Below are 23,039 nucleotides of genomic sequence, written 5' to 3' on the forward strand. Positions count from 1 at the left end.
GTGCTTTTATTTTGCAGGGGTGGGGAGGGGGTTGACATTAAGCTATTTTCATGATTTACTTTAATGCGTAAATTCAAAACCCTTGCAAAAGTTAAGTATCAATATATCAAGGATTTATAAGTGAGAAGGATTCGTGACTGTCTCTTTACATTACTAAACACCACGCGAGACGCCTATGAACCGGGAATAAAAACCATTTTTCTCAACAAATACTTGTCTTATCGAGCCAAATGAAACACCAATGTAAAGTTTATCAAATTTCACAACGTTTATAACTTGATTTAAGGACAGAAGATTTAGAGGATAAGTCCTAAATTTTCGTTAAAATAATACGACAGCTCATGAAATGACAGCCCGCTTCAGAAAGTAAGACGGTAACCCTCGCACCCGCAAGCTCCATCAAAGGCTGCGCCGGCGGATATCAAAGGAAAATCAGCCGTCGCCCAACGTCACGGTCACTGCACAAACACAAAAGCTCCTGCCTTGTACTCCCCCAAAGCCCAGTGTGGCTTATCCTTCTCATATATACGTCCTTGCAATATATATAGTGAGAAATTAATTTTCCTTATGTATGTTAACCTGACCCCGCAAATAAGTCCAATCAGAAAATGCGAAATTTATACACCATGAAACAAAAGCACTTAACATAAATTAGACAGTGTTGTCATGTAAGAACATGATAAAGATAAAACAAAGATTTCATTACTGCTTTGTAACGCTGATTTAATGAATTAATATAATTATGTAATGTATATAGTACTGCATGGAAGCAAAATGAGTTGACTGTATTCCAGGAAACCTCTACCCTTAAGCTGTCAATGCAGCATTCAGTCCATCAGCTGAAATAAGTACATATAGCTTTACAATTTAAAGGGTTAAAACAAATATCAGCAAAATAAAATTTTCTGGAATACAGTAACATCCATATAAGGCAACAGGAAGTGGGTAGATCATGTGATCCACATAGCGACCAATCAAATGCAGGCTTACAAACCTGACTTGGCACACTATATGGTAATTTTAAAAACACATATACCAACATGGTATGCATCATATTCACTCAAACTCAAAAAACATTTTCTCCATTTACTTCAAAAATACATTCCTTGCTTCTGTTATATGTACAGGACACACACATAATCCAACATTTTGATATTCAATTGTTTTAACATCATGCCTCATTTATCCACATTTTCCCTTTAGACTAAAATCATCATAGATGTACAATGTCTGCTATCTTTGCTCACATTCTGCATACACTTTGGTCACAGTCCTTCTGTCATTGGAATGCTTGTTTTCTATGACTAGTCAACTACGAGGAATGAGACCCACCATTATATCTGGTCTGTGATATGAGCACCATTAGGTCAAGAGATTTTTATAGTATAATTCCTATAGCAAAATCTCTGGCACGTCCAAACACCGTTTTGGGGATTATTCGTAACATAATATTTGGTTTTTACCATAAGACCCAAAGACAGTAACCCCTTCTATGCATATTACAGAGTTGTCTTCATTGGAAGGTAGGTTTTTACGCCATTTGTTTGCGAGATCAATGTATAATGTACATCATATCTTTTAGAGAAAATGATGTGACATTCACACAAATGACGTAACAATCAATCCCTCCCACCAAGAGCAGCTAGTTCTATAATATACAAAGATGGAATAATAGCATTAAAATAAGAAACAGTTACCAGTAACAAAGAAATTTTGTGAGGGTACATAGTGACCAGAAAGTATTTACTACTTCAGGTGAGATAACTCCAATTCTTTTCACAATTTATAACATTGTGTTTTAAAAATTAGATAAATTAGTATCAGCATCCTATCGTTTTTGAGATTGCTAAACTTATAAGATGTACCCTGTCACATTCTATCACTGAATTTGTAAAAGAAAGTCAGGCTTACAGTTACATTAATGCTTCATACCACTTAATGGTAGGGCCTTCTGCTTAGCAATACAATGCCCGTAAATCATATGTAAATCTAATATCAATTTATCATTAATATTCCATGTCAATAATTTCATGTCAATAAATAATTGATGTTTTGGTCGATGTCACTCAATTAATTAAGTCAATAACTTAAAGATATTTTAGTAATTGTCAATAGAATATTGATTTTTTTTCTTAATCAATTCATAATACACAATATATTGATATTAAATTAATTGTTGCTTACATCAAATTAATAAAATTTAAATGTTTTCTTTGAAATTAAAAAAAACAAACTTTTGATGTTTAATAAAATTTTGACGACGTCTGACCTTTGACTTCCTGTCATGTGACATTAGAAAGCATCCAATGAAATAAGAAATCAACAATCCTGATTATATACTCAAATTTGTCATTATTGCACTTAAATGTCTAAATGAAAAATATTAAAATAATATACACGCATACATGTACACTTTGTAGGATTCGGGAAAATGAAATAAAATATAAAGACAAATGTGGGAAGAATAAGAAGAGTTTCCTATGAACATATTTGTACCCTTTCCATTTCCTGAAATTGTGTTTTAAAGAGTTATCTGCCTTGGAGGGTAGGTGTTGATTCAAATACAACTTTTCAAGAGAAATCGCTGACAATCTTTGGAAATAAAATGCAAAGATTGCGGAGAAATTTCTCTGATATGTTGTAATTTGGTATTGATTGTGATGTTATGTGTATGTCAACATGCCATCAGATATTCCAGAGAAAATGACTATAGTTTTGCTCACAAAATGATACAATAGCAACACTACCTACTAAGGCAGATAACTTTGTTCTATACAAAGACTGAATACTTTCTCAACATCTAATTGATAGGCGATTAAACCCCAGACACAAACAAGGAAAAGTGAAGTTAGAAACTTCAATCAACAGTTTGTGTCGTAAAACTGATTCTGATGATACTGTAAATTTACATATTTTACTGTGAAACTGATTCTCAGAAAGGAGAGAAATGATGAATTATTGCTATACAGAAAAATCAATTAGTAATTAATCATATCTTAGAATGAAAAGTACGAAAATAAGATAACTTCTAAAATAACTTCTAAAATATGTATGCTTACAGTAACTTAGATATAAATTCTGAACTCACTTATTCAGTAAGATGTATCTACCATATAATCACCTTTAAGTAAATAATAATGTAAATTAACTTGTTGATGTGACAGATTTGAGTAGAGTACACCTACAGCTAGGCCATATAACATGGAATATTCATGGGCACTTTCTATCGATGTCAACAGAATTCAATTATTTCTTCGGTAGGAATGTCGTTGGTTAGTCAACATTCATGTACAGTATATAGAACAATACTAATTGTATTTTTCATGGTACATTAGCAACTAGGAAAACAAGGAAAAGTCCCACAAAGTGAACATTCGATGTTATACAGAAAATAGAAGAAAAAAAATTCTTAATGAACACAACATGATCAGTCTAATAAATTAACCAGACTTGTGACAGAGACACACAGATATGATTCCTTCTGTCCCAAAATACCTGTACACAGAGCAATAACTTTACACTCTTATTAATTTCATTTTTGGCCATTACATTTAGACTTTAATAAGTCGGTAAAGTTACACATAGTTGTTAATACAATTACGTTTTTTCCCATTTGACACATTCAAACAATCATTCAGAGTAGATATGAAATATCTCTCAAATCATAAGTTGCAACATTTAAGTGTAAACATGATCGATACTTAACCAAGCCCTGTACAACAGAGTCCAGAAGCAACACAAATGATAGATCCAGTGGAGAACCACATACAGTGTATACCTCAAGCAGATATTCCACACATGTCAATGTGTGTAAACATCTATTATCACATATGGTATCTTCATAAATGACTCCTTCTATCATATTTAATGAAGCACATTTTAGAAGATTTTTTTTTCCTTAATCAAGCCTGACTGTACAAAAAGGAACATTGAGGCAGCTATGACATAAAATCTCATATGCACAGAAAACTTTCATTCTGACAAATTTTAATGTTTAAATTTGGAGGACTGAATCACATGTGAGTAGCCATTTTTTTTGGTTACACAATAGACACAAGCTTTGATGCAAAAACAAGGTATGGTCCTTATCAAATATTGGACATCATGGAAGTCTCCTGTTATGGGAGACAACTCATGTTTTTTGGACATAGGATGAAACTACCACTTGAATTTGGAGATTAAAATTCAATGTAAAATTTATCATGAATACCCAGTGTTTTGAGGACTGCTATTCACGGTGTAGTTTCTAATACAGAGGAAATAATTTCATTTTACTGAGGCACTGAACATGTATATCAGGTTTTTTTTTTTTTAATATTATCACATTTTAGCCTTTCAAATTACATCTTGTATTATGCAAAATTACTTTGTTATCCTCAGTACATTGAGAGTACTGCTGTAGTAAATACCATAATAACATATCATCAGTAAAAATATTCATTAACTCACTCACCCCTGAAGACAAATGTAGACTCTCCTAAATCAAAGACTAGACCAGTCCAATATGAAATTTCAGGGGTAAATTATTTAACTACATGTACAAGTCAATGGCAACCATGTCTTTCACTGAAAACAACATTTGGCAGACTAATTCCAAACCTGAAAGCAATACACAGATTGAGTTCAATGGAAGTCACAAATTCTATCAATAAACTTCAAAATAAAAAGTAAGTTGCTATTCAAGTGTAAGATCAGTCATAGTATATATTGGACAGCATTATCTTGAAATTGGTGGAATTTTATTGAACTTGACAAATATGTAACTTCAACAAATTAAAGTAATTTTTTGAAAGTCTTGATATTTATCTTGAGTAACATACAACAAAACAATGTTGCCATTAAAAGGTCAAGTCACGTCAATATCTATCACAAAAAGAATATCCTACCTTTTGACTTAAAAATGAAAGTATTTGCAAGCAAAATATGTTGAGATTTTAATGTCTCTTATTGGCACCATTGGTCATCACAAGTGATTTAAAGATCTAGACGGTACGATTGACTATATTCTGATTACATTGACTGTTTGTCACTTGAATACACAAATACTTTACCGGTATTTCACAAGCTTGTCTTAACAAAAAAGGTTTAATAATGCTTAATTTTGGAAACATTTATCAAGATATGATAATGCAATAAAGTTGCATAAGACAATTTTTGTTTTCTAAAATTAATTATCACAAATATTGATAAAATGTTTGATTAATTGGCCTCCACAATTAAAACATGTGACATCATGGTGATTTGCAGTATTATGCCTTCAGTTAATTAAGGATTTAAAACCAAACCCTATAATATGTCAACCCATGAGAAAAAATCGTAAAAGAAAGATAAAAAAGAAAACTACCAAGTTTGATATTCGAAGAACATTGACAGAAAGAATTATGGCAAACACTGCTTCAAACTGACGTAAACTTCAACCCAGAAATGTGATTATATGTAAAAAGTGATAAACCAATGACCAAACAAACACACACATACAGATCTACACATGATCAGACTTTAACAGTGGGGGGGATATAACAATGCTACGCAACATAAATATTTCATTTAATGAAATTGAACATCTTTTTAGAAAAATATGTGCAACAGCTGATTTGTAAGTCAAGTATTTATAATTACGTCTTAATGTATTAGAGTTATTTCCCTTGTGGGTAGGTGTCCATTGTGACATCATTATTTTGTGAGCAAAGGCACATTGTTTTCTCTGAAAAGTATGACTTTTCGCTTGCAAACACATGACATTTTAATCAATACCTACCCCTAATGGCAAATAACTCTATAATATGCAAATATATGCAGAATGGCATCGAATAATAAATAACATTAAATAACTGGCCAATTGGATTATAACAAGCGATCTAAAACTTATTTTTAGATTATATATGAAATACAATACATTTATGTTAAACATCAATACCACAAAGTTTAACTGAATATTTCAAAAGGTTTGTGTATTTCATTTTCACTTCTGGAGCAAAATGTAATATTTTATTACCATTGAAATACTTTCAGTTATAAAAAGTATTGTATAATTATTTGACAAATATTAATAGAAAAAGACAGAAGAAAATGGGCATACATGACAGCTTGTAAATAAAGTTTGATCAGGTAATGTTACAATGTCATATGTAGCAACTGTGTTAACAAACACACACACTTTCACCCTGGTTAATAAGTATCACAAGACATCCAACGGGAACACTTTTACAGTTAGCACTGGACAAGCACTGGCCAGATTAGCATTTAACTTGTTTGTATAGGTGTGTTTATGAGAATATTTCAAAACACATGCAATCAATACACATACCCTGAAGACACATTTGAACTCTTCCAACACTGAGGACAGAACAGTCCATTATGAAATGACAGGGAGTTAATTACAGTTCTCAGAACTTTCTAGGTTTCGATAACCCTGAAGAAAACAGGAATTCCCAGACATAAAAAGCACAGGACTATGACAGGAGCCACATAGAAATGCTAATATTTCTTAAACGGGAGATGAGGAAAGTATGGTATATATTATCATAATGTATATATGAAACAATAAGTGTTTAATACATGACCTTTCATAACTCTAATAATTTTACAAGGTCAACGAATCAATAATATTAATTTCGCTTGATGTTTAAGTAATGCTTTGTGTGGTTGATGCTTCCATATATTTCATGTTTGATCATTTTGAATGATAGAAGCTCAATAACTTACATGATTTATTTGCAATGATTTAAATAGTTGTTAATCAACAATTTATATGATTGATATTCAATACTTTATATAACTGATATTCAATAATTTATATGATTGATATTCAATAATTCATATGATTGATATTCAATAATTTATATGATTGGTATTCAATAAGTTATATGATTGATATTCAATAATTCATATGGTTAATGTCTAATGAATAATATGGTTGCAATAAATGTATTTTACAATTAACATCATGATGGTAAAAGTTTAATAAATTACAAAATTTGTATATCAAATTGTATGCAAGCTTTTCAAAAAAAATCAATCAACTTCAAATGCAGATATTACATAAATTTAACGACTGAACATCCTAATCATCATCATCACCACCATTCATCATCATCATCACCATTATTATCATCATCCTTTGTCAATAGACCACCTTTCTGAATTAACATGGAACATTTCTGTCATGAAGACATATTTTTTGCAAAAAAACAAAATAAATAAATAATGATTTTTGTTTTACAAAAATATACTTTGATGATTTGTTTTCTGTTCTGAAAGATTGTCTATCAAGTGCACTGATTAAACCACACAGATATGTAAATTATTTTCATTGTATTTTTGCAGAAATGTTATCAACATCATATATAAAGTATAAAATACTGTTGTGTTTTGATGGGAATCCCTGATATTATAGCACAATTACCTTCCCACATCTACCTGTTAGATAAGATTTTTAATTTCATAACTACTAATGCGTAATTTCATGATTATGTCAATTCATGATCATAATCATGTTATGGTTTTTTTTCCAAAGAAAACCACATGACAAGCTTAAATAAAATGGCCAACAGAAGCTAAGCACACTTGTGTCTTCAATACTGAAATTCAATATTAAATATAAATAGTATCATAAATATTTTTTACAATAAATTAAATTACATCAGCATTTAGGCTGAATTATAAATATCAAAAACATCTTTCTCGCTCTCCTTCACACAATCGATGACAAATAAATAAGTACACAGTTGCTACATGCGAATTAGGCAACTAGATTATCCAGAGATCAAGAAGTTTTTTAAGTGCATACATACATAATATATTTTAATAATGATTTTGTGAAACAGGGGATTTAATAAAGAGTTATGTGCAAAGTAATGATTTATTAAATCTTACTATGGCATTGATTTATCTGTATGTATGTAAGACTAAATTCAATATTTTCGTGATTGGATAACAAGGGGAATATATATACGACTGATATAAAAAACATAACCCCACGATCCTGTATTCTACTTCTATGAGTACCAGTACATACAAATATACATATGTGGTCGTTGTCATTTCCTGTTTTTACATCAATCTTAATCTGATATTTTCATAACTTGGTAGGGAACATACAGAGCCTGTCTAGAAATTCGCAAGAGTTTATTTTATTGTTTTAATCTTGTTCTACCAGTTTCTACCATTTCCAATGACTTAAATATCTCTTCCTCAAAATCAGACCCTGTAACTCATTCTCACTTGAGGAAAGGACAAGTTCTTAAATGACACGTTCTTAAATTAAAGGAAGGAACTATAAACTGTTTGGAATGAGAAAGAAAACATTTCAATATCCTCAAATGGGACCTAGATAATGATCTGTAAGAATCAACCCATTGGGTATAAAAATGATCTCCCCAGTACTTCATCAGTGACAGTAACAACCAAAATGATTGATGTACGAGCGACAAGTAAGGGATACAGGTTAAATTGAATAACTCACTATCATATAGTTGCAGGTTAGTCATAGATCTTTCCCCCCGTTAATCAACCAAGCGTGACCGATACAAACACAGCTGTTGCACATATCATTACTATAACATCAGGTCCTGAGGCGAGCCAGGTCGTCCATCTCAAAGACGGAGATCACAAAATCCAAGTGTACAGAGACCAGATTTGAGCAAGATAAGAGCGGTTTGTAGTCTTCACTAGGAATCCACCGTTGTTTGTGCACGATCGTATTCCAAGATCAGTTGTTTAATGAAGCCCAGTTTCTTGTGTAAATAGTCAAACCTCTTCTTTTGATCTATGTACTTTACATCACTTTTTTGTAGTTTATATTCCATTCGAATCTTGTTCTTCAAATTCTGTAAAAGCAACAAATAAAGGAATGTGACTAAGTGTCATGATTCAGACAAAGACTCAAGAACGTGCATGAAAAACATTGTTTTGAGGCAGCAACTCTGCCAACCCCACATTGCTTTCTTCAATATAGTCTGGTTAAGTCTGTCTAGTTTTGCAAATGTTGTAAAACTATGAAAATTTGGAGATTACATGCAGTTAATTTGGAAATAACAACATTTGAATAATGAACGGAAAATCTACATAAAACATTAAATCAACAAACTCATTGATAAGCAATCTAAATATAATCTGAATTTTTGTTGTGAAGGGACACAACTCAACATTATGATTCTTGGTGAAGGTACTGGTAAGAGTGGACCTAAGATTATATGGATACCAATAGTCTAAATAACTCACAACCTGGGTGGAAATACCAGGAGGAGTAATTCTTTCTTTCATACCTATGGGTGTAATACTGGCTGGTCTAGGGCAATACACTCGTGTCGCCTGAGGCTGCATTACATGGCTACCCATGCAATAAAGTCTTGTGACATCACGGCGTCAACAAAATTACTATTTCCTCGGTAAAAATTTAACATTTTTTTCATAAACTTGCCTGATTGTACTAAAGAAGATGCAAAAAACGGAATTTGTATTGAAAATATCACCTTATTCTTCATGTATAGAAAATTAACTTGCAGTCGAGGTTTTCATCAAACTTATTTCAAAATGGCAGGATATCATAGCTGTAAAATTGCAATAAAACATTGAGGTATGAAAGAAAAACACTCTTTCACATGTGGATATGAAGGATAGGGATATTCTACCCTCAGGATCACAAAATGTTGCAACACCCTCGGCAAGCCTTGGGTTTTACAACATGTTGCGATCCTCGGGTAGAATATCTCTATCCTTCATATCCACATATGAAAGAGTCTTATATTATTGAACAAGTAGACAGCATTCGATAATCCTGCAAATTCACAATCCAGACAGTATAGGCTAGGAATGTAAGTGCCCCGGTTATCAAAGGTCCACTTTACTCTGCATAATGCTATCTACGGTAATGTGATTTTTTTTTTTTTTTAAATTCATTCTTATTCTCTACTTTAATTTATATATCATACATTTAATGTTTGGTTATATGGTAGTGCTTCCTAAGAAATGTTTGTGATATTTTATCTTTACCTCGTAACTTTCAGACCCCGGTTCTGCTTGCTTTAACATGGCCTCAAAGTCCATGAATTTCTTTGACACTTGTTCTACCTTCATATGTAAGCCTCTGTACTCCTCATACTCTGTATTAAACTCCAGCTTATATCGCTGACGCTGTTCTGCAGTGGAGATCGGGTGATAGGTACTGCAAACAAGTATTAAAATCTCATTAAAAGGAATGGCTATAAATTGCTGGTACCACAAATTGATAATAAATCATTATAACTGACCAGAAATGGTAGAAACAAGAAAAACATTTCAGTTTGGGTATTAAAAGTGAAATAATGCATTGGGACAGATTAAAACTTTTAATCTTTACTGTATTAATTAATATCATATAAATTTATTTTAAAATAATAAATCAATGAACAAATTTATCTATTATTTCTTACTTCATATAATCTGGATTGTCAGAAGTGGAAGTGGCAACTTGGACTCGTTCTGTAAACAAAAACAATAGTTCATTAATTGTATTATTAGTTATACAAGATTATAACTAATTACACTCTAATTGTATATACCCAAAAAAAATTCTGATGAAAAAGCAAATAAAAATTTCCAAATTATCATTAGTAACTAATCAATCCCTTCATTCCAAAACTCATCACAGAGGAAAGACTCATAATACACAGATATTCAATTTATGTTAAAGACATTGTGGACAGTGAGTTATGGCCCTTGTATTAGTAAATTTAATACAAATTAATAGTGTATTCGACGCCTCTTCCTAAAAGTGCCCTGCTCTCTTATTGAGGCCTCAATTTCATGTACCTTGATCATGAAAAGCATGCAGAAAATAGGAAAACTGTGTAGGTTTCTTTTGAAAATTGTTTTATGGCTTACTTCGTGTGATAATTTTTTATGAAAGGCTAGACTAAGTCCAAATTTGGTTTAATTTAGCCCCTTCCACATGCACAAACTTATTTTTTATCATTTTTAAGCAACCTGAGTGCTTATTAGGTCAAATATTGTTATAATCGATCAGCCATAGTATTTCTTGCAGGGACTGACAGTTCCTCAGCCATGTATCAAAAATTTACCATCAATATTTTCTTTTTTGTGGTCATGCCCGTTGACGGTGAGATCATGTTTTTGGACCTCGCCAATCAAAGGTTTATTTTCTTTCTTGGGTTTGGCCACAGAGTGGGAAATACGCTGTTTTTTGGATGGAAGCAGATCAAGCACAGATTCACTCGGCCGTTTCTGGAATATAATATCAAATAAACATTTGGAAACTCATACTCATGTTTTCCTTTTTGACTCATCAGTTTACATCCCAATAAAAAATATATAACTTAAAGTGAATAGTCGGGCAAAGAAAACCAGTCTAAATGCGTTCATTGGCCTTCCAAAAGTTCTCACATATTAATACAACGGTCAAGTTCTGCTTAGTTTCCCAGTTCTGACCATTAAAGTAAAGAAAAGTTGAAAGCATTGAAAGCGAGGCTGCGTGGAAATGTAACCACGGACATAGTGAGCCGGGAGGACGTTTTAGAATTCCCATACTTTAAATTAATTTCTTCGTACGCAGACAGATTTTGACGAGAGATTTTATTTTTCCATTTCATAAGAAATTATACTGGATACATTCACACCATTTTTACCGACTTTAGCCATCCTTGCCCGACTGTTCACTTTAACTCTTTATCTACAAACAGCTAAAGTTATACCTGCATGCACTCTTTTTAACATAATGCATGCTCTCGATCCTCCCTCCCCCAACCAATAACTAGCATATAATATCTCAAAATCTGTATATGGTACACCTAAGTCCCCTACCCTCCTTTCCCCCTATTAATTTGATTACAAGAATTCGGAATTTCGCCTGCACATCACAAAAAATTGTTATTTACAGTTGTAAACATTGTTAATCACTTAAGGCCTTGTTATCAAGTCCCGTAACTCTTGCAAATATTGTTGGATTTTGAGAAGTATCAAACCCATCTTATTATAAGATCTCATTGATATAAAGCAATAGACCAAATTTGGTTGAAATCAGACAATAAACACTAAAGTTTTCAAGTGGAAACCATAATTCAACAATTTCAATGTCCTGTAACTCTTGCAAATATTGAAGGATTTCGACCAGTATCGAACCCATCTATGATCTCATTGATATAAAACAATTTGGTTGAAATTGGACGATAAATATTTAAGTTATCAAGCGGAAACCATGAATTTATCTGTTTTGACGATTTTAAAGTCCCATAACTCTTGCAAATATTTGAGATCTCATTGATATAAAGCTATAACAAAATTTGGTTGAAATCGGACAATAAATACATCAGTTATCACACAGACGCCGACATAGTGATACACTAGGGGTGTAACAATACATCGGACTATCAAAATATTGCGATTGTAGGCCTCTCAACTCGTTCAATCGATGGCAATTTCAAAAAGTCAATAACAATTGCCGATAGTACGCAAAACTATCAGATATTTTTCTGTAACTTGGACTAAAATAATGTGCTCAAAGAGGTTTTACACAGTAACAGACTAACAGCCACGATAAAATGTCACTTTTCCATGCTTTTCAATCCAAACGCACCGATCATGTTCTCAGTCACGATATTGATTGCATTTGAGTTGGTACTGATGCTAGCAGGTAAAGAGAAGTAACTCTAAACCAAGACTGCACTAGATGTACGTCATGGCGGCCAATTCATCGACCGGATTGTAATCGAATTCAGAATGCAATACTATTGCAATTGTATTCTGCAATTGTTAAACTATCGCAATAGTGTTTCCCTCGATAACAATAGTATTGCAATAGTTAAAATTGTAGGCAATAGTCAACCCTATGATACACCTTAGTGTGGCCCTTACGTTGCAGGCGACACAAAAATCATTTTCTCACTTTGTTTCATAGATAATCAAACAATAATCTCAGTAAGGGTTAGATTCTTTTGACCTTTCAGATTCTAGAATTAAATCACTTTTTCCAGAATCAGTAAAATAAGTTTTCAGGGGAAGAAATCATGGAAAAGGTTTGTAGATTTTTGGGTTTTTGTCATTTTACCCCAAGATTACTGCAAAGCTACATGTATATGCATGCTATGACGAAATATTAATTTCATCTGATATAGCCATGAGGAATATATGCATTATTAGAAAAACAAGGAGTATAAAGGTCAACAGAACATGACCCCTAATGGAATGTTGTCAGATCCTCTATGAATTGAAGTGAAAATAAGGATCTGTATGTTAACAGCATGTTAACACCTGTACACACCTGTGAATTACTCGGACTATCAGGAGATCTTTGATTAGAAGCAGGAGATGAGGCAGGTGACAAGTTATCCAGTTTTCTGAAACGAAAATATAACATATCTTACATTGAATACCTACCTAAGTCCACCTAAACCACATTATTATACAATATTCTGTCTCATGGGAATCAAATATTAAATTATGATGAGGTATAAATGATCAAAATTTCTTTCATACCTACACTTGTAATACTGGCTGGTCCAGGGTAATACACTCATGTTGCCTGAGGCTGTATTGCATGGCTACCGATGCAATAAAGCCTCGTGACGTAACGGCGACAACAAAATCTCTATTTCCTCGGTAAAATTTTAACATTTTTTTTCACAAATATGACTGGTTTTACTATAAAAGATGCAAACAATGGAATTTGAGGTAATTTTTTATGTATGGAAAATGGACTCCTCGTCGTGGATTTCTTCTAATTTATTTCAAAATGGCGGGATGTTATAGTTGTAAAATTGCAATTAAACGTCGAGGTATGAAAGAAAAAAACTCTTTCATAAGTGGATATGAAGGATAGGGATATTCTACCCTCGGGATCACAAATTGTTGCAAAACCCTCGGCAAGCCTCGGGTTTTACTGCATTTTGTGACCCTCAGGTAGAATATCCCTATCCTTCATACCCACATATGAAAGAGTCTTACATCACAGCGTGGGTTATTAATAAATGAACCAATTTTAGGAAGTGGAGACGAGCCGTAGTGCAAAGAGAACATTGCTGGTCTATCTGCCCCAAATGACTTCTGGTTTCAAACTTACAAACCAGAATGGAGGGCTACATATAATTTTCAGTATGTCAGCTTTCTGATGCTGTAACCTTTCCAGTGATCTTACTTTTTCACTAGTTCCTTGTCATTATCTGTGTAAAATTTCCAGTCCTGTCGCACCTCAGAAAATGCATGACGGGCCAACGAGTATTTGTTATCCCGCGGGATAAATGTGGCCACTTGTTGCAGTACTGTCGTTATAGTGTCTTTGTCTTTTTCCAGGATTCCATCTTGATAAACGACAGAATAAGAATATCAATGGCATAAACTATACAATTACCTCATTTGCATAAATAGCATTGTTGATCTCATTGGCATATACAATACCTTGGTTATTTTGATCTCATTTACATATATACATTGTACACTAAGATAGTGTCTACCTAACAACAAGTCTACATCAACAAAATAAATATTGATCAAAATAAATATATGTTTGAATCTATTATCAGCAATACAAACTGATGATTAAAGGATCATTACCAAACCATTTTCAATTTTCAAAGTAACATCAGGATTTTGTATATAGTTTGTTGCAATTTAGTATCTTTTCCCATAAATTGAATATAATTGGTTTATTGTGTGAAGCTTTATGAAGATACTGAACCCTTAAAATCCTACATAAACCACAAATATATATTTCGATAAGAATTTCCCACACCCTACACCTACCTGCTTTAAGTCTCAGCAGCAGCTCTGGTTTCTTGTAGGGGCGTAAGGCTAATAGGTGTATTATACGATCTCTGTCAAACACATAAAGAAATTTGGATCACTATGAGTTTAAAATTTTTGTACATTATTAATAAATTCATTGTTCTAATTCTTTGGTTTAAAAACGACAGGTCTTGTTTTTCCATGATGAAGTTTGCTAATAGAAATCAATTAACCCAATTAAGGTGTCATTTCAATCTATACTCATTAAGGAATTAAACTACCTGGTGTAAGTACTTAACTTATTTTTCATGAATTATTTACAATATACAATGGAATCCCAGGATATACAGGATTTGTGTTTGACTGTATTAGTAGGTTTATAGAGTTGGTGTGAATGATATACAGGTGTATATATCCTGGACCTTACACAGCTGGCTACAAACAATACACCTTTACTTCAGTGACAACAGCTGTTCACCACAAAACTGCAAGGTCAGGCTTTTTGCCACCATCATCATTTTTTAAACCTACTATATATATATACATATACACACAGCAGCAAAGTACTAACATTTGAACAAACTGGGTATACATAGCCCTTCAGTCAATTGCAATTATGCTAAAGAATAACTCCTTATCTATACATCATAATCCTTGAACTTGATTCAACCTTTGTGGCCTTGGAAAGCGATAAATGTTACATCAGGTTTTTTCAACAAATGAGTTGTTATGCTATTTTTCACACAGGCTAAAGGATCAGAAGATCACTCGAGGTAACTTTTTATGTAGATGTAATTTACCGATATTATTGAAAAAATATTTGACTTCAATCTTGATAAGACCAATCTTTGACAATGGAAATAAGTTAAGTACACATAAAATCTTAATTTATGTTGCCAACTTTCATCAAGTTTTCCATATACATTCAATCTGTAGGATGGTAATTGGTTATAACATTGTATTTTCCCTCTAAACTGATTTTATGTTAGATACAAAGATTCTTCCAAATTCAATATTATCTAAGTATGGGTATGGGATGGATGATATCATAAGATCCAGATGTAACACTATAGCTACATGTAATGAAACTCATGAATAAATAGGTTTATCCAAAACATGTACTGAGTTTCCCCATTCAACAAATTGTAACACAATCAGACTGGTGTGCTAAAATGCAAAGAAATTGTGACAAGTGGCTGAGAATTTTGATCAGTGTTTTATATGTAGATCTGTACATGATCATATGGTGCAGGGAATTCAGCAACACAGCAAGGTCCTCAATTGTAAATATAACTACACATTGTCTTCTATGTAGTAATTAATTGATGTAAGCTGCCAACAATGAAGTCAGTGTTCAAATCACAGGTAATTGTTGTGACAAGTGACGGTGCTAACCAGAGTGTGCCCCGGGGGATATATGCACATTTGTACAGCGAGTAGCAGACGACGGTATATAAAGAGTTTAGTCGTACAGAGCAGGAGCCTTATAGCGTCGTCCAAATTCTCAAATACTCCATAGCAACCAAATGTTACTGATGATTTTGGATTTAAATATGGAATGTTTAAATTGACACCATGACTTTTCACAACTGTTATTTGTACATCAATTGGAGATTAAGTCATCCTGAATAATCTGTTTCCCTTTCATCAACTTTTACCAGACTGGGTTTTTGGGCAGGTAGCTATATATAGTTTTACCTATATTTCCATAAATATAAACAAGTCTAGTGAATAAATTGTAACATACATAAAGAATAATACACTCGTAGTCATGTAAAGTCAAATTTATTACGAATGAAGTTTTTTTTTTTAATTATTTGATATGCCTCTCACTAAAATGTCCAAGACATATCAAATTAAATTCATATCAACACTCGTGTTTAAAGATCCTCTATAATTTCTTTCATATCTTCCTTTGACAGATAGGCCTTTACCAGGGCAATAAACGTGTACACAGTACATGTTAATTGCACAAGTGTCTGGGTAGGAAAGCTTTGTTTTGATGTTTTGACATTTTCTGCATTATGATATCAATAGAAATGGAGTACTCAAGCAAATAAATTCTCAAAACCTTTCATATGTTGGGTATAAAGGATAAGATATTCCACCCTCACTATTACTTAATTATGTAAAAATAAAAACCCTCTGGAGAGTCTCAGGTTATACCTCATTTAGTCAGACTTCAAGCTCGGGTGGAAAATCCTTATCCTTCCTACCCTCATAAGAAATAGTCTTATATTCTTAAAGGACACATTACCTCATAGGCACTCCCACAATGGCTGGGTTAATAGGCTTGGTTTTGTTGCTGGCTGGCACAGATGCTGGGGTGGACGATGACAGCGATGATGCTGGGTGATGTGACAAAGGTGACGATGAAGATGACACAGACGATGACACTTTAGAAGGTTCATGGTTGCTCTGATAGGGAGATAAAGAACGAGATCCCAGCGAGTTCGGGCGTACTGAACTGGCATGGGAGGACGTAACTATAGCAGTCTTTGTTGGCTTTGCTACGGTGGGTTTGCTACTTAAATCAAGTCCGGGTTTCACTCTCTTGATTTTACGGCCAATGTGGCGACCACTGGGCTTGATTTCTTGCGTACTGAAAGAAGATGTAAATATTTGAAATAGATATACATTTTAATATGGAAAGGAATTTCTCATATTACACAATTAAAATGTTTCACTTCTAGCTTAAGTTTTATCTTTTGCCTTGGGGTAAGAATATGTGTGGGTCTGCTGATTTGGTTAACAGTTTTCAGCTGTGAGTGGATGACCTATTTAATAGTAGAAAAGGTTTTTTTATTCACAGCTGACTAGCTGTCAGTACAAAGGTACTAGACAACTGCCCCACATAGGACTCAACCTCTCGACCCAGAAGTGCATGACATATAGTTATATGTCTGGACATATAACCAAAGGCCACCATGCCAATCAGTTGTTTCGAAGGAAACATTCCTCACCATACACTGTTGGTGTCTGCAATGGCTTGGTTCATGCGTTGCTTTGTCGCTTGGAATACATCACTGGTGGCGTGAATGGCAATTTTCTGGGACATGGTGCCCAGGGTGTTGAGATGGCTGCCATGTCTACAACAAAAATCAAAATAAAAAATAAAAATTGTCTTGTTTAGGATCTATTACAGAAATTTGGTTTTAAACTGCAGTGATTATAGTGGAATTTTCATTTTAACAAAATCTGAATCCAAAAAGATTAAAAAGGTACAACATTTAATGGCAAGTTCGATTCTTCTACAACAAAAAGATTTTTTTTTACGCCTAATTGATTACTGAAAATATATATTAATCAGATAAGACATCGATGATATTTCCTTTCTCAAAATATGAAATGCTCAATGACAATGGCATATATTTACAATAACAAATTATCCTTGTGTTGTGTATTCAAGGATTTATCCTTATTAGAGTACAATGATGAACTGTTCCTGTGTTAGAATTCGGAAGACTTCACATGTGTCTGGAGGAGTGAATGTACATGTGTCTATCCTTACTTTGTGTCTGGTTGGTGAGCACAGTCGCTGGTGTTCGAGTCCACTACAGGAGACAGAGAGAAGTGGAATGTCCTAACGGGATCACTTGTGTTAGCGCTAGGTATGCAGATTATCTGTAAAGTAAGGTTTCCATGGTATCACTTTACACTGTTAATAACAACTAAATATTACAAATAAATCAACCAAATTAAGATAATATCAAACTAAGTATTAGCAAAAATGGACCGTGAATACACGATTCTTTAATTTGTTCATACCCTTGATGATAATTAGATACTGTTTAAGGTAAAGAGTGACAATACAAACAATGGTCAAGCATTATTGATTAGATTAAATTAATTTTAATAAATCTGATTTGAACATTTCCTTCAAGCAATACTACAGCTCAGATGCTGGCTATGAATAAAACCAGTTGAATTCCCACAATAAGGATGAGAAATTAGAATGAAGAAGTACTGAAAATGTTAAGAGAACTGATAACAGATTTAAGATAAACTTTGATGGTCTGTACTTGCTAGATTTTGTTGATTCCTGATAAGATGGTCTATAATAATCTGTCAACATTCCTTAACCTATATAATATTTCATATCAACAACAATTACAAAACTAGTTTATATATAGATCAAGTTTCCAATAATAGCAAATTTTGATGACAGTGACTTCAAATCTGTATCCTTATCAGCCAAATATCACGCTCTTAGAGGACACAGACTTTGAACTAAGTTTAAGTATTATATCACTTTGGATATATACAGAACTGTAGATAAAGATACAATTCTTGTTTACAAAGACAGGTAGCATACATCATTAAATAGACTTACTCCAGTATTGCCCTTGAACTGGATGGTCGGTGTGCTTTTAGAGTGGGGTACCTGCAATAAAAGAAATAATTACTTAAATAAATCACAATGAATAATAATGAAACAATTGTCCTAAATTTGATTTAGACTTTAAAAGCCTAGATTTGACACATGGAAGTGAATTTAAAGCAATGCTACATACTATGAGAATAAGTTAATTGTTTAATTAATCATAAATACACACCTATGCAAAGGTTTGACCTAATTTGACCCTTTGACCTTTTACTTGCAATGACATGCGACTGACCTCACATATACACATGACATGCATTGTACTATATGCTGTCATGTTAATGTTGATAAGCAGAAAGGTTAATGGCTAAACAAGCATCAATACTACCAGCTAGACTTGAGAACTTTGGGCTATTTAAAATAAATAGTGTAAATAGTTCAGAATATTCCGTTTCTCTCTCTTTGAATAAAGGCAAGAATTAATAACTTAAAAGTATGGTAAAACCTGTCTTAGTGACCGCTCTACAAATACCACCTTTATATGAGGACCACTTTTAGGGAACCCCCAAATGGCCCAAATTTCAACTCAATTTAGCCTGAGTTATAAGAACTACTTGTTTACAGTATATTAAATATAAGATAATGTATTCTTTGTCTCTCTGGTGAGCTTGATATAAAAATAAACAGGCTAGGCTTGGCTATTGAAATAGTTAACTTTGGACATCAATGGTCAGATAAGGATGTAACAACAGCATATGCACTTTTACTTTTTAATTTGTAGGTGAGAGAATATATAACATAGAGATAGTACTTCTTTTTTGGCTGGGTTTGATATCAGTGGATGCATGGCGTCTATATGATAATATCGTGTATATGATAATATCGTGTAATAAACATGTCACCAAGTTACATGATTCATCTGTCATAATAATTAGTGATGTAATAATTAATATCACGTCTCTTCCTTTTATTGATTCTTCGTAGTTAATATTTTATAGGCATGTTATTGTGCAATTTGATTAAAAATAGATGACGTCAAAATTTATTCTAAACAACTTATTGTCAAAAAGGTGTTTAAATACATTATATATGTTGACCTGTGTTTGACGTCGATGATAAAATTATCACTTTGATAAACAACTTTGATAAACAAACTGATTCTTTAATGCTTTATATAGTGTAATAAATCATGATAAATCCATTCATTTGTTGTTGGGTTTTTTCATTATAAAACCCAAATTTTTATCATTAAGTGTCTTTGCAATAACATAAACATATTTTTCTTTTTACAGTGTTAATTAATAAGCTCAAAGATCTAGCTAGATCAAGATCAAGTTTAATAATCATAGTATTTGATTGCAATTGGATCATTGCTAGCTTAATTAAGGGTACTACATAATTGACTAACATATTTTTTTTATCGAAACAGGAGCAGATAGAATTAGTAATAATCTTCAATAACAAAAGTTGTTTACTTTACACCGTTGTCATCATTGAAAAATTCGAGCTTCTTATTTTACTTCAGAATAAAAGTATTTAAAATAACTAATTGCGCATCGAAAACAAATCGATGATACTATATGCCCTATATGGAATAAGGTAATCTTACACAGAATATACCTTATATGTAGTTTTGTTTTCATACATCAAATACTTTCCAAACGATAATTTTTTGTTTATGCCCTGTCGGCGGTAAAGCACCTTTAAATAAACACATTAAGACAGAAGATGAAGCAAACAGGCAACAATGGGTAACTAAATACATATGCATATATGGCATTTACAAATCTGAAACACTAACTTTTAACCTCAAATTTACTGTAATAATTTTTTAGACATGACAGGTATGACGTGAGACAGGTAACTGACAGAGCCCTAAAGTATATTTTTAATATTATTTGTTACATTCTTGTATAATAAACAGTAGATGTTAATTGTGGACAGCTTAAGCTGATATATGGAACAACTTAAATCTATGAAAAGAAAATATATGTAGCGTTAATGAATGTTTAATTCATTCTGATGAATGTTATAGTAAGACAAAATGCGCATGACATTCTGTAAGGGTTAAGCAGGCTGACACACTTCTGTATCATGGAGTTCATTAATATTTCAGAATATTACCTATACATCAGTGACGGAACATACTTCAATTGTCAATTGTGTAATAGCATGAGTGATCAAGATGAACATAAAATTTTAATTAAATAATTGATTAAGTTCACAAAGGTGAACATCGATCAGTCAGTGAATACATTCGTATTCACTCCAATATGAACCCAAGTTTGAATTCCATGAAAATGCCTCTACAATTATACCCTTATTCTTCCCCATATTTCAGATGTATCAAAAGTTAAGAAACATATTCAAGTCACCCACTAATTAATAACATATCAATTTTATTTTTTTCTTACAAGAATAAGTAGCATTTATCTAAATATCTGCATAGGTAGTTACATACGTATGTCCTAATAAGGATGCAGGGCGGGTGTCTTTTATTACAGTTCGATATTCTAAAACTTTCTTTATATGAACTGACTACAGGCCAGGTATTTTGTTTGAGGTTTACGGTCTATTGGAAGGTCAAACTACAAGTCATGCATTAGTTTTAAGATCCAGATACTAGTACTTAAGGCATTTTATCAGGAAGACAGCAGTTGGAAGGATTTGAGGAATCAGTTCACACTGCAATTATATATAATCAGGGCTTGAGCTGGGTATTCCATCAAGGGTATATCCTCAAATAAAATGGGGTATCCTAAAATATAACATAATTGAAATGAAGTTACAGAAAAAAGTGGAGTTTTTTTTATTGTTTCAGCTGAAATGATGCAGCAACGGCATAAATGCAAACCTTAGTGCTATATTAACAGATCTGGAATGCATATTGTCAAATGAACTTGGAAATTGCATGGTCAGAGAGACGGACCCAAGGTTAATTGAATTTGCTGCAATGACAGGCTGTGAGCAGCATGAACTTCGTTCAACACAGGCTTTCCCATGTACATCCGATACGGGAAGTGCACCTATTGTCAGCTATATATGCATATGACTGTGCAAACCCTCTTTTGTAACATCCTTTTTGATATGTGCACAACTTTCACTCATGCATATTCTAGTTTAATGATAATCTTTAAATTAACATACATGTTCTAGAGACTTAATCGTTTTCAATGGTTTTATTGTTTTGTATATATCCAACAGGAATAAAAGCAGTATTATCTGAATACATTTTAAGTGTCCCCTACATCCTTTTCTTGAATATCAATCACTGGAGTATTTAGCGTTTGCATAAAGGCATGGAGACAAATGAAAACTTACAGAAAAGAAGAAATCAAAATAAGCGCCTGTCCCCTTCAATAATTTCATATCTCAATTTTACTTGCCTTGAATCATGTGATCATGAACCATCCTTTTGAGAAAATAATCCCCATTAAAGTGCTTTAATTGGGTTGAGTAAGACAAACCTCCTCTTACTTGTTATATCTTTTATATATACATTTTGTAAACCCCTCCACAGCTGCAAACTGTATACCAAACAATTACCCAACCCAATAAGCCCCCAGGATGGTTAAAATTGAAAATAAAGCGGTGCTTATTAGTTAGGATAAGTTTGAGCTAATTCTCTTACAAAATTATCGCACAGGATAAGTCATTTATCAATTGACAGAAGAAATTCAGTAGAGAAACCTACAGTTTAATTTTTTTAGTATACATGTACTTAAATAAAATATAAGTAAATTTGAGGCTTCAAAAAGGGGGAGAGGCACCTAATAAAAAAATGTAATATAGGGACAGGACGCTTATTGGGTCAAATACAGTATCTATAAAGTAACCTTACCAAACAAAATTTAAACCAAAATAAAGGTTAGCCATTTCCATCCAATCTATAACAGAAAATCAAATGACATATTTTTGAATGGATTTATCATCAGTGCAAGCTGGCTGGTGCTAAAATGGGTAACTGTAATCATTCAGTTACATGAAACCCTTCATTATA

At 32.8% G+C, this 23,039-nt stretch overlaps 1 protein-coding gene across 1 annotated transcript in view; it reads right to left on the minus strand.

Moving 5' to 3' along the window:
• Positions 1-697: 697 nt before the first annotated feature.
• The window catches only part of LOC138333196 (RNA polymerase II elongation factor ELL-like), a 35,861-nt gene continuing 13,519 nt past the window's right edge, over positions 698-23,039 (minus strand). The window contains exons 2-12 of the mRNA XM_069281404.1: positions 19,049-19,099; positions 18,227-18,339; positions 17,679-17,804; positions 16,973-17,317; positions 14,734-14,804; positions 14,129-14,291; positions 13,256-13,331; positions 11,061-11,223; positions 10,413-10,461; positions 9,994-10,165; positions 698-8,828 (exon numbers count right to left, since the gene is read on the minus strand). Of these exons, the coding sequence (XP_069137505.1) occupies positions 8,670-8,828; positions 9,994-10,165; positions 10,413-10,461; positions 11,061-11,223; positions 13,256-13,331; positions 14,129-14,291; positions 14,734-14,804; positions 16,973-17,317; positions 17,679-17,804; positions 18,227-18,339; positions 19,049-19,099 (1,488 nt within the window). The 3' untranslated portion in view covers positions 698-8,669. The remainder of the gene's footprint in view (positions 8,829-9,993; positions 10,166-10,412; positions 10,462-11,060; positions 11,224-13,255; positions 13,332-14,128; positions 14,292-14,733; positions 14,805-16,972; positions 17,318-17,678; positions 17,805-18,226; positions 18,340-19,048; positions 19,100-23,039) is intronic.

Source organism: Argopecten irradians, chromosome 10 (genome assembly GCF_041381155.1).
Source record: "Argopecten irradians isolate NY chromosome 10, Ai_NY, whole genome shotgun sequence".
NCBI classification, from domain to species: domain Eukaryota; kingdom Metazoa; phylum Mollusca; class Bivalvia; order Pectinida; family Pectinidae; genus Argopecten; species Argopecten irradians.